Here is a 12,529-nt window from a genome sequence, read left to right as displayed (position 1 = left end):
TTCAAGAATTTAACTATTCCCTAAACAGATAACTTTTTCAAATATTTCTGCAGTGAAGTGTAACTCTTATGATCTAGGAATAACAATCTCTTGCTTTTTCATTTATAGTATCTAGGGAATGTTGTCAGCTGTTTGTATAATTTTGGTTACAGACATTCTTTCATGGGCTTAGAGGACACTTATAATAGGTTTTGGTCAAATCTTTTTTCAGTGTAATAGCTGAAGTAAGAGCAAGAATGTATCACTTCCTTAGAGCCCACTTCATACTTTGGCAGGTTTTAGATGAGTCACCACTAAATTCTCTCTCTCCCATCACTGATGAACAAGAGGAAGATTACTTTAAATAGCTTGAAAACCCAACCCTTACTATGTGTTATTTAGTATGTTACATGAGGATGCATGGGGATGGTCTGGATAAATCTATAGGAAGGATTAACATAATTTCTTAGTTTAAATCTTGAGCAGTATTTAAGAATAGCCTCTGAGTTTTTAAAAATTTTCCATATCAGATTTTTTGTCTGATGTATATTATATTTGTGTATGTGAGAGAAAGAAAGCGAGAGAGAGTGCAAAAGCAGGGGGAAGGAGAGGAGAGAATGAGAGGATATTACTCTATGTAGTATTTTTTTTTAAGACTTTTTTTGTTTCAGAGAGAGAGAGAGAACACAGAGGGAGAAGCAGTGGGGGAAGCTGACTCCAGCTGAGCAGAGAGCCTGATGTGGTGCTCAATCCCAGGACCCTGGGATCAGGACCTGAGCCGAAGGCAGCCCCTTAACCATCTAAGCCACCCAGGCACCCCTCTAGTTATTGACTTTTAAAATAAATAATTAGCTTGTTATTAGTTAAGAGACAGATTAAAAAATTACCTTTTAGCTTTCCTCAACATTTTGCCTTCAGCTCAGGTCCTGATCCCAGGATCCTGGAATTGAGCCCTGAATCGGGCTCCCTGCTTGACAGAGAGTCTGCTTATCCCTCTCCTTCTGCCCCTCCTCCCTGCTTGAACTCTCTCTCTCCCTCAAATAAATAAATATAATCTTTAAACAAAAAGGTCAATAACTAGAGACAAAATTTTCTACATGCTTATAAATTGGGGAAAAGAGGCACATGTATTTTTGGTTGGCATATCTTACGTCTAAAATAGTATATGCTAAGTAGTAGTGCCTTAATTACTATTAGTTTAATGAATGAATAATTAGATCACTCTAGAGAGGCAGTATGGAAATAGTGATAGCTTTGTTATAGAAAACACATTTTTTAAAAAATGTATGTGTTCTACTTATAATATAAATTTAATGTTCTTTTCCATTTTTGTTTTTGTTAAAGAACTTTAGAAAAATAGTTAATAAGTCATGTGTTTCATTTTCACAAATGTAGACCTCAGTTATAGAATAATTAGAGAAAATTATTCCATATACTTAAGTATTACCTTTAAGACATGGCATATATGACAATGTAAAGAGAAAGAGAGGACCAATAGAAATACCCAAAATTATATGAGAAAATGAGCAAAAGTTGGAACATTTAAGAAATAAAGTTTTCCCTGCTCCTTTTTGGTCAGTTGTAAGGCAATTGAGGGGGGCGGGGATGAAACTGTGTTTTGCCCTTATTACAACATATGTTATCTCCATTGAAATAACCTTCACAAATAAGCTGGAGGGGATGAAGTGGGCAGTGTCCCAGAAAGGGGTTTGTAAAAGTATTATTACCCTGCCATGAGGAAATTCCCTTTTTTAGTCATTCCTTAAGAAATAGTTACTGAACGCCTGTCATGTGCCAGGTACTCTTGTCAGTGTGGAGGAACAATAGCCAAGTCGGCCATCTCTGGCTTTCCCACTGGGGTTCAATTGAAGAGCAGAGAGTTTCAGGAAGTACATGGCACTCTACTGAAATACTATTTCATGAAGAATTGTTTTATTCTCTTTCTAGGTGGTGACAGCTACTGGGACACTTGCTTTAGGAATCAACATGCCTTGCAAATCAGTGGTTTTTGCGCAAAACTCAGTCTATCTGGATGCTTTAAATTACAGACAGGTATTGCAATATGCATACAGTCACTATTGCCTTATGAAAATATGGCCATAAAATGGTAAAATATGTGAGCTGTTAGTTTAAGAACATATTGCAATTCATGTGCTAGCACACCCTAACATTCATTCATGCCTGACTGTCTGGTTTAGCTGTGGTATTATGGTAGGCACATGAGTGTAGAATTACATCATGTGTAATCTGATGGCCATCATAATCCTGCTAGCAGAAATAGTCATCAAATATTCTAAGTGAAATAACGCAAGCAGAGACAGTCAATTATCATATGGTTTCACTTATTTGTGGAACATAAAGAATAGCATGGAGGACATTAGAGAAGGAAAGGAAAATCGGAGGTGGCCATCATTGGCCATCATTGACCAGATATGTGACTTTGGGTGAGATAGATCTTAACCGCCTGACCGTTTTCTTCCTGTCTCCAAAATAAGGGTGATAATTACTACTTCACAGCATTTGCAAGAATTGAATGAAGTTATTTGTAAGAAAGATAAATATCAAAGGTGCTAGATAAACATTTACTCATACATTTCCTGTGCACGTGTTTTTGCACTCTGGAGTTAATACTTCTCTCTTCTTTGCTCCCAATACACAGCCTATTACCAAGCCCACTTCGTTATTCTCCTAGATGTATTTGATTTTTGCCTTGCAATTTCTGTTTTCATTATCTCTCATCATACCTTCTTGGCCTTGTATTATTAAAACAGTTCTCTTGATTTTCAATTCTCCTTACTCTTCTATGTCCCATACACAGTTTAGTTTGTATTCATATGGCTTCCCTGCTCAAGAATAATTTTTTTTAAAGATTTTATTTATTTGACAGAGAGAGAGATCACAATTAGGCAGAGAGGCAGAGAGAGAGAGGAGGGGGAAAGCAGGCTTCCTGCTGAGCAGAGAGCCTGATGCAGGTCTCAGTCCCAGGACTCTGAGATCATGACCTGAGCTAAAGGCAGAAGCTTAAACCACTGAGCCACCCAGGCACCCTATTTTTTTTTATTATATTTTTATTATCTTCTGTTAGTCACCATACAGTACATCGTTAGTTTTTGATGTAGTGTTCCAAGATTCATTGTTTATGCACCACACTCAGTGCTCCATGCAATATGTGCCCTCCACAATACCCACCACCAGGCTCACCCAACCCCCAATCCCCTCCCCTCTAAAACTCTCAGCTTGTTTCTCGGAATCCATGGTCTCTCATGGTTCATCTCCACCTCCGATTTTACCTTTCCTTCTAATGTCCTCCATGCTATTCCTTATGTTCCACAAATAAGTGAAACCATATGATAATTGACTTTCCCTGCTTGCCTTATTTCACTTAGAGTATTTGATGACGATTTCTGCTAGCAGGATTATTTTTTAAGGTATGGGCCAACATTCAAGTTTTTATCAAAATGCCCTCCTCCTTTTCTCTCTAAACACTTCTTATCCTTGTAGGCTTTGTTCTATCCAATATAACACTCCTCTTATTTCTCACTACTTTTACTAACCCCTATCTTTCTGATCTCTCCTCCTAGGGCTGTGTTCTGCATGAGCTCTCCTATCCTATATCATCTTTGGGAGTCACATGCATTTTTCACTATGTGTTATAATGTTTCAGATGATAGACTTGGGAGTCAAAATGCCAGGGTGTGAGTTGGGTCTTCCACTTTCTGGGGTTTGACTACAGACAAGTTTCTTCTATCCCTCATGCCCCTATTTCTACTTTGTAAAATGGAGATAATGATTATATTTACCTCATATGGTTGTTGTTGTGAGGTCTATATAAAAACAGTTCAAAGGATTTAGCACTTTCTAAGCACTTAATATATGAGAACTAATACCACTTCCCTAAAGAGTTTGTTTTCAACAAGTAGAATTTCAGAATTTTATCTTACTCATGTATTCCTCAATTTGTGCACAATTTTTATGGTGACTTGTAATGCAACACACTGGTGTGTGAGAAAGGAACAAGGGAGAGAAAGTGGGAAAGGAGATAATTGGTGTAATTAGTTCAGCTATAAGTGAATTTGAAATTAGGGTCTAGTCTTCTTGTTGTGCTCTGTTCCATCTGTATATCATGATATAAATATATAACATGATTTTTGGCCATGAAATAATTACATAATAATGATAAATTTCTCATTCTCAGCTCTGTCTTAGCTATGGTAAATTTCCCAAGTGCTACCCATTGGATTATAAGTTCTGTTTATATGCTGGTTGGACATATGTACAATGTATTTGCTCCAACCCTATGTAAAAGGCTTAATTCTTATACTGTGATGGAGAAAGTAGGGAAGTTTTACTTTGTGATTCTCTTCTGTTTCCAGATGTCTGGACGTGCTGGAAGACGAGGTCAAGACCTGCTGGGAGATGTATATTTTTTTGATATTCCATTGCCCAAAATAGAAAAACTCATTAAATCCAATGTTCCTGAACTGAGAGGACAGTTCCCTCTTGGCATTACCCTGGTCCTACGACTCATGCTGCTGGCTTCTAAGGGAGACGACCCAGAGGATGCTAAAGCAAAGGTACTGAGCTTGACATTTTCTGAGATGGAGTCTTGGCTTGGCTGTGGTTAGGTTTGCTCTTTCTTAGAAGTCTGTAGCAATAACTTTTAAGTTTCACAGGTTTTTATGCTTTGTAATGTCTTGCATAGTATAGGGTTGCGGCAGAGTAGGAGAATAATAATTAGTTTTGCTTGTCGCCTCTATCAAGCATAGAATTTGTGTTAGTTGGGCATTTGGAATTAAAGATTACTTTTTTCATGTGTGATTGGTATTGTCCTATAGTAGTTAAGGGTGCTGGCTATTGATTATATTTTATTTTATTTTTTAAAGATTTTATTTATTTACTCGGAGGGAAAGAGGCAGAGAGTATGAGTGGGAGAAGGGGCAGAGGGAGAGGGAGATGGTCTTATGCAGACTCGTTGATGAGCGCAGAGCCCGATGTGGGGCTCGATCTCATGACCCTGAGATCATGACCTGAAATCAAGAGTCAGATGTTCAACCCACCTTGGCACCCCTGGCTATAGATTTTAAAAGATCTGGGTTAGATTCTATTTTCAAAAGGAACACAATTTCTTGTGATCATTTCATAATAAAAGAGTTTATTTTTTGTAAAAAAGCAAAGTAACCCAAATTCATGAAAGAATATTTAATTAATGCAAAAGGTTAAAAGAAAGCAAAATCATACTAGTTCTCATCATCTGAAGACAGTCATATTATCATTTGCCATAGGGGTACCTTTGGTTTTCAAACACTGATATACTTGATTAGACATTGATTGATATGACTATAAACTTTTCCTGAGATAAATATTTCGTGTCTAATCTCACAATGAAATATTTAAAATTCATAATGAAACAATTTGGTTTTCATCCCTATGAAGTTGCATTGTTTTTGTGTATTGATTAATATGTCCAATTAAACCAGTTACTGTTTGTTGATGTGAGGAGTCTTTCAGGACTTCCTTGATGAGTTGGCTCTTACGTTGCTGATGTCTTACAGAGCAGGCACATATCATTTTAGACCAAAACTTCCCCATTTCTGCATTCTTAATTTTTGCTTCTGTGTAGGAGAGAAGAATACATCTTTTAGCAAGCTTTAAAAGATTTTTAAAGAGAGTTTATTAGAGTGGTTTATTTTCTTTGCCTTGGCGTGTTTGAGAAAATCTGTCTGTAATCTTCACACATGAAAGGCTCAAATATGGACATAAAATTTTTAGAATATTCCCTTTACTCTTCACATCAAAGTAAGAGAGTTTCATTTCCTCTGGCATATACTATTATGGTGGAGTAGACTCTTTTAGTATCCCCTAGTAGAGCCATGTAATTCCTATTTTCTTGTAGTCGATTTTTTTCTGCCTATGTATTTATATGAATTTTTAAAAAAATCCTTATATTTCAAATTCTTTTCCCCAGGATTTTCTGTTTTGAGGGTCATTTTCTAAATTGACCTTTTAGTTCTATGCTAAGAATTTTTAATCTTTATGTTTACATAAAACATGCTCATAGGAAGCTTCAGTTCAGTTTTTAAAATTTTGGTAAAACAAAAATAACATAAAATTTATGTTATATACATTTGCATTGGACAGTGCTCAAGTAGTTTTAGAACTAAGAAGAGATATCTTAAATTAGATTTTTGCTATTTGTTTCTATTTTAATTTGTTCAGTCTCTTATCAGGAAGGGTTATATTTTTAAATCAAAAATTCTTTTTCTGTACTCCATTGCTATGTTTTTCTTAATTATAAGAGAACCTGTGAAGTTTATCTTTCACATTGCTGAAGCTGCTGTCCAGAGTTTGTTCTACTCTTTTGTAATACACATGTGGATTTTAAGTCTGCTACTGGAATTTTAATTTTCCTGAAATTCTTCACTATTTCTTATATCACTTTTTTACATAATAAATAAAGTATTTTTTAGTGTCAATTTTTAATTGTCCATTTACCTTATGCTGTTTTGCCTTGTCTTGTAGAGGTCATATCTTACGGCATCCATTAAGGGTGCCAAATAATTTTTCAAAAAACTTTTTTGCTGCATAAAGAAAGCAATTTTACAGGTCAGCTTTCCCCCAGCCTTTTTTTCTTCTTTCTTTCTTATCTTTCTTTCTTTTTTTTTTTTAAGAGTAAAAGTCAGTGTTCTTATGATGTTTCTACAGAAACTGATCCCTGATCATCTTGTTGAACTAACTAACCTCTTCCTGATTTCCCACACGAGCCTAGTACCTGCTCCATGGATATTTCAGACACATTACAGTCTGAGGACCAGGGCTTTGCTGTTTCTTTTGCTTGTAGTATCTTTTCTCGGATATGTGCATAACCTCACTCCTTTACCTCATGCAGCTTTTTTCTCTAACATTACTCTCAGTGAAGCCTACTGTCACTGCTCTTTCTAAATTTGTAAATGTATCTCCTGTCCGCTGCACCACGTTCATTTATACATAACATGTATCACTCCTTACATAGCACAAATATCTTTCTTTCTTTCTTTCTTTCTTTCTTTCTATCATATATCATGTTTTTATTTATTTTCTCTATATTTTTCACTGGAATATAAGCACTCTGTGGCCAAAGATGCTTGTCTTAGTCCCTGGTACAGACATTTAATAAATACTTTTAGTATATTTTAGTATCTTAACAAGGTGATCAGTTTTCTTATAAAGAGTTTATCTCTTGTGGGTTTTTCTATTTCTCACTTGAATATAGGTACATTTAAGTCAGATGGGCTGCCAAAAAATAGGATATATGATTTCACTCTGGCTTCTCTCTGGCCATCTAAGTGCTATTCAAATACCCTATTAAATGTGAGGGTAGCTGAATAGCTTTTGGCTCAAACGTTAGTGTTTGGTACATTTTAAACTTATGTAGCTTTTATGGACTGAAAGTTCCTTGGTCTACTCTTGCCAGTCTCACTGCCGCATTTATCATATGGATGCCACTCATCACTACAAACTATGGTATACATTTCTGTCAGGGGCCTTACTATCTTAGTACGACTTTAGTTATGTGTCTAGATCTCTAAGATTACAGTGAATCACCATGAGTTGCTCACTCTCCTACTACTCAGCTGTTGCCATCCATGGCTAAATGCAAAGCAACAGAGAGAGACAGGAAGTAGGAAAGGACATTTGGAAAACTCTCAAAAAGACTCATCCTAAAATAAAAGTGATGGGCATTATATCCCCCTTCCTATCTCCCTTCTTTTTCTCATCTGTATCCTCCCAGCTTCCTTCCACATAGTTCACTGGTCTTACAGTGAGGACACACTCTTCCTAGGCTCTATAAACTCTCAGGTCTAATGGTAGCCAGGCTTAAGTTTGGTGATATCAGGAAAATTTCCTTTTATTGGAACCTCAGAGATTTTTTAGTGGGCAGCTCAAAGTTACCTGAACTGCTACCTCAGGGCTGTTTTACACCAGAAACAAAGCAATATTTTTAATATTTTTGTTTTAATCAACCTATTCTATTTTTTTTAAAGATTTTTACTTATTTATTTGACAGAGAGAGAGAGAGATCACAAGTAGGCAGAAAGACAGGTGGAGGGAGAGGGGGAAGCAGGCTCCCTGCTGAGCAGAGATCGATCCCAGGACCCTGAGATCATGACCTGAGCCAAAGGCAGAGGCTTAACCCACTGAGCCACCCAGGCACCCCTATTCTATTATTTTTGCCACGACACTGAAGTGAATATAATAAAAAATCTTGTTTTCCTCCAGAATGAGCCAAGAGGTGTAAGCTCGTAAAAGGGGTTCACATTTATTATCAGATCTTTCAGCAATATTTCAGTTCTGATGGTTCTGTTTTATATGTTCTTTTGTTAAAGGAAGGATATGCCATGTAAGAAGATGGTAAAGCAAATAATGTGAAATTTAACTGAATCTTATATATTGCAGGAATCTGTGTGATATAATAGATATGGGTAATATTTATCCTATTATTATATATTCTTTTATGTGATAGGTGCAGTGACAGGAGGGACAGAGGTAAGGCTCAGGAGAATAAAGTATAAGCCTCAGAGACAGGAGTTAGGGCACACTATGTGGGACTATATATGAAAGATACTAAGCTCGCCAAGAGGCGAGAGATGGAGCAGCATGAACATTTAGGTGTGACTGCCTTTGTTAAGTTTCTGTGGAAAAGGCAAGACAGGGCAGAGAAAGCAGTTTAGGACTGGCTAGTTTGAATAATTCTGCTGGGTTTTGGGCTGAGCAGGTGGCCTCTTGTCACCTTGTACATGCCTCTGGGATGATTTAGGACACCAAAAGTATTGGCTAGATGTGTGAGAATTAGGGAAGGAAGTAGTTAGGGGTATAAACTTGGGTTTGGTTGGTTTGTATATGATAGGCATGCTTTTAGGCAAGTTGTTATCTTTAGGAGTCAGCTAGCCCAGGAAGGGACAGTCTCTCCCCAACCAGAAAGATTTTTTGTTTGTTTCTTTTTTCAGAAAGGTTTTTTAAGATGTCAAAACATCATTAGAAAAAAATTTAAATTACAATATATCTGTATCATTATTTACAAATATATTTCATAAAACTAATATGTTGTGAATTAACATATTCTTTTTTAAAGGTGCTGTCAGTGCTACAGCATTCATTGCTGTCCTTCAAAAAACCCAGAGTCATGGAGATGTTAAAACTTTATTTCTTGTTTTCTTTGCAATTCCTTATGAAACAGGTATGATTGCTTTTTGCCTTTTTGTGAAATAGGAATGGTGCTGTCTTTACTTTTTATCCTGCTGAATTGTGGTCTTTAGAAGATTATATCCAATGACTAATATTTCTTTAATTAATATAATCATTACACTTGGCCCAGGTAACGATTATTAATCTCTCTTATATTGGCATTAAATACTGTTTTAAACTAGCACTTAATGTTATTTATTAATTAATGGATGTGGTGTGTTGAGTCAAACTAATAAATTGTTTTTGTTTTTTAGGGCTATTTAGATCAAGAAGGTAAACCAGTGGGGTTTGCTGGACTTGTATCACATTTGCATTATCATGAGCCTTCTAATCTTGTTTTTGTCAGTTTTCTTGTAAAAGGCCTTTTCCACAATCTCTGTCAGCCAACTAGAAAAGGTAAGCTTGATGGTTGTGTGTATAATCTTGAAATAGTAACAGAGACCATAGTGAAGCTAGCACTTCAGGAAAATTTTTTCTACATAGAAAACACAAGTTAATATTTAGATAATTTAGAGATACAAAATTAGATAAAGTTTTGTATACCTACTAATACAGATCATATGGGAGATAGCCATATTTTGTGACATCTATTTTAAAATGTCAGTTTCTTATGAACTTTAGTGATTTCTGGACTCCAAGACTCAGAACAAATTAAAAAATATGTGATTTTTTTAATAAATATTTTTCCTAGTTAAATGTAATATGTGCTCATTATAGAAAAGGGATATAGTCAGGCATTATGTTAAATATAATATTCACAATTAGTATTTATGAATATTCCAATCATACTCTTATAGAATATAACTGTATATTTAAATAACTGATGTATTAATTGTACAATCTAGAATCTTATGTTCCTTGAAATATAGTTATGCCAGTATCATATAAATTTTTTGTGAATTCCATTTTTATGCCCACCTAATATTCCATTTAATACATTTTTTTAAAAATTAAAAAGTATTTCTATAATCAAGGCCTAGACCCTTAAACAGTGTCCCTAAAAGACATGTTTTCTTTTTGGTGCTTAAATTTATTGTATTTCCTAATGCCTTTCAAATGCAATGCCTTTTACAGCATTGCTTTATTTCTGTCATAAATGGATAGCAAAATTTTACTTTGTGCAATAATCCAGTTCATTATGCTCTGAACATGCATTGTTCCCTGAAACAAGGTTATTCAGGGAATTCTGTTCCTGCAAAAGCTCTGTAAAAGAGAAATAATTTCCTGTAACAGGAAGTACAGTTGTGTTCATTGCTGTATGGGTGTGGGTGGGGTGGGAGGGTGTATGCTATTATAATCATGGAGATAGAAAATTTGATAACTTTATGAGGCATGTGATATGGCTATTGCTCCTTTGTAAGTAAGGAAACGGATAAAGAGATGTTAAATAAATTACCATGGTCACACAATTTTTTAAAAAATATTTATTTATTTGACAGACAGAGATCACAAGTAGGGGCAGTCAGAGAGAGAGAGAGAGGGGAAAGCAGGCTCCCTGCTGAGCAGAGAGCCCGACGCGGGGCTCGATCCTAGGACCCTGGGACCGTGACCTGAGCCGAAGGCAGAGGCTTTAACCTACTGAGCCACCCAGGTGCCCCCATGGTCACACAATTTTAATAAGTGCCAGAGCCAAGATTCAAATATAAGTAGTCTGATTCTAGAGCCCAACTTATTAAAGGTAGAACCTTTTTAATCACTGCAGTAGAATGCTCATGTGTTATGAAGGATAGAAAGTAAGTCAAGTGATTGTACCTTAATATGAGTGGCAATAAGGTAAAGAAGGAAGATAAAGCTGGGAGGTTATTTGTAAGCTGAATTTTGGAAAGCCTTAAATGCTAAGCTAAGGAGATTGGATTTTGTTTATGAGGTATTGACCTGCAAACAGGGATTTTTTGAATGAGTGAGAGACAAGATCATAGATGCTTTAGGAAAACTGATCATGGCCTGAAGTTAAGGGAGGGGGATGGGTAGAATCCAGGTAAGGAGATGAGGCAATTTGTGGTTGGAATGATTTTGGTACAAACTAGTGTGGGGGTAGCAAGAATAAAAAAGAAGGCACAGATGTAAACTGTCAGCAGACATAGTCATTCCTTCGTTGCTATATTTGTTACATTATTTTCAGTTTTCATGAAATGAAATGCAGTATAATATCCAATTTAAATGTTAAAAATGGGATTGGCACTTTTTTTTTTAACCTTTATAACAAGATGCTTTGTATTGTATAGATTCAAAACATTTTTCTCAAGATGTTATGGAAAAACTAGTGTTAGTATTGGCAAATCTGTTTGGAAGAAGACCTCTTCCAGCAAAGTTCCAGGATACTACTGTCAAGTTTTATCAATCAAAGGTAAAATGTATGCTTCTGGTAACATTAAATAATTAATGTCATTAAGTAGTTCCTACCATAAATGATTCAGCAGTAGTAGGATTTTATCAATATAAGGTTCATTTGTTTATAGAATAATAGTTTGTTCTTTCTGTAATCCCTGTTATATTTAACCTCTAATTCATAAGCCTCTCCATATCAATATACCAAAAGACTAAATTTCTTGGGAAAAAATAAGGTAAAAAATTTTGCCTGTGTTTTCTATTTCATTGTATGACTCTGTCAAATTATAGCATTAAGTGGCTAAAGAAATAAATGTAGATAATTACACAGTAAATGAACAAATTGTTCCTATCATTGAATCTGTAGTTCCCTTAGGGTCTTTTTACCTTGGGAGGTAGGGCTACAGGCAAGAAGTGTATGTTGTGAACTATAATGTCCTCAGTGAAAAAACATTAGAATAGTCATTAAAGAAATAATTCCTTGACACATGTAGAATAAAAGCAGGAAAACTCTTTTCCAATTTTATTTGCAACATATTCTTTGATCAGGATTTGCTATTATTAAATCAACATCAAATACTGTTACTAATATACCCCACTGGAATCTGAGAAAGTGGGATAGGTGGGTTATAAAATAGCTTTAGTAGAAGGTGACAAGGAACAAAAAGAGATGAGTCAATCTATATTGTCTAACTCCACAATGTCAAATTACAAATCTTAGCCCTCACAGAATGTTCTCTTGACCAGTGAACATAACTTTAGTCATTGACCTATCATCTTCACATTTTTTAATCACATGTAAACTCTTGAAGTATTATTTGTTTTGTTTAAACAATTTATATATAACTTAAGAATTCAGTATCTAGATTATCACAAAGAAAGATATCATAAAGATAAACACTAAAGGAAGGTTTTGCATGGAGACCTCCTGTCTTTCTCGCTGTCTGCCAGTCTCTTTCTTTTTCTCTTTTTTAAAGGTCATTGGAAATTTGTGCACTTT

General features: G+C 35.4%; 1 protein-coding gene across 7 annotated transcripts in view; it reads left to right on the top strand.

Moving 5' to 3' along the window:
* DDX60 (DExD/H-box helicase 60) overlaps positions 1 to 12,529 on the top strand; it is a 109,203-nt gene that overhangs the window by 68,906 nt on the left and 27,768 nt on the right. For all 7 annotated transcript variants that reach the window (XR_006606242.1, XM_004758121.3, XM_004758120.3 and 4 more), the window contains 5 exons: positions 1,927 to 2,031; positions 4,353 to 4,553; positions 9,089 to 9,193; positions 9,456 to 9,597; positions 11,427 to 11,548. Coding sequence is in view for 6 of the 7 variants with exons in the window: in XM_004758121.3 (XP_004758178.2) it covers positions 1,927 to 2,031; positions 4,353 to 4,553; positions 9,089 to 9,193; positions 9,456 to 9,597; positions 11,427 to 11,548 (675 nt within the window). In the remaining variant the exon portion in view is untranslated. The remainder of the gene's footprint in view (positions 1 to 1,926; positions 2,032 to 4,352; positions 4,554 to 9,088; positions 9,194 to 9,455; positions 9,598 to 11,426; positions 11,549 to 12,529) is intronic.

Source organism: Mustela putorius, unplaced genomic scaffold (assembly GCF_011764305.1).
Source record: "Mustela putorius furo isolate JIRA1106 unplaced genomic scaffold, ASM1176430v1.1 tig00000242_pilon_pilon_pilon, whole genome shotgun sequence".
Classification (NCBI taxonomy): domain Eukaryota; kingdom Metazoa; phylum Chordata; class Mammalia; order Carnivora; family Mustelidae; genus Mustela; species Mustela putorius.
Note: the sequence above shows the minus strand (reverse complement) of the source record. Positions and strands in the feature narration are given on the sequence as shown.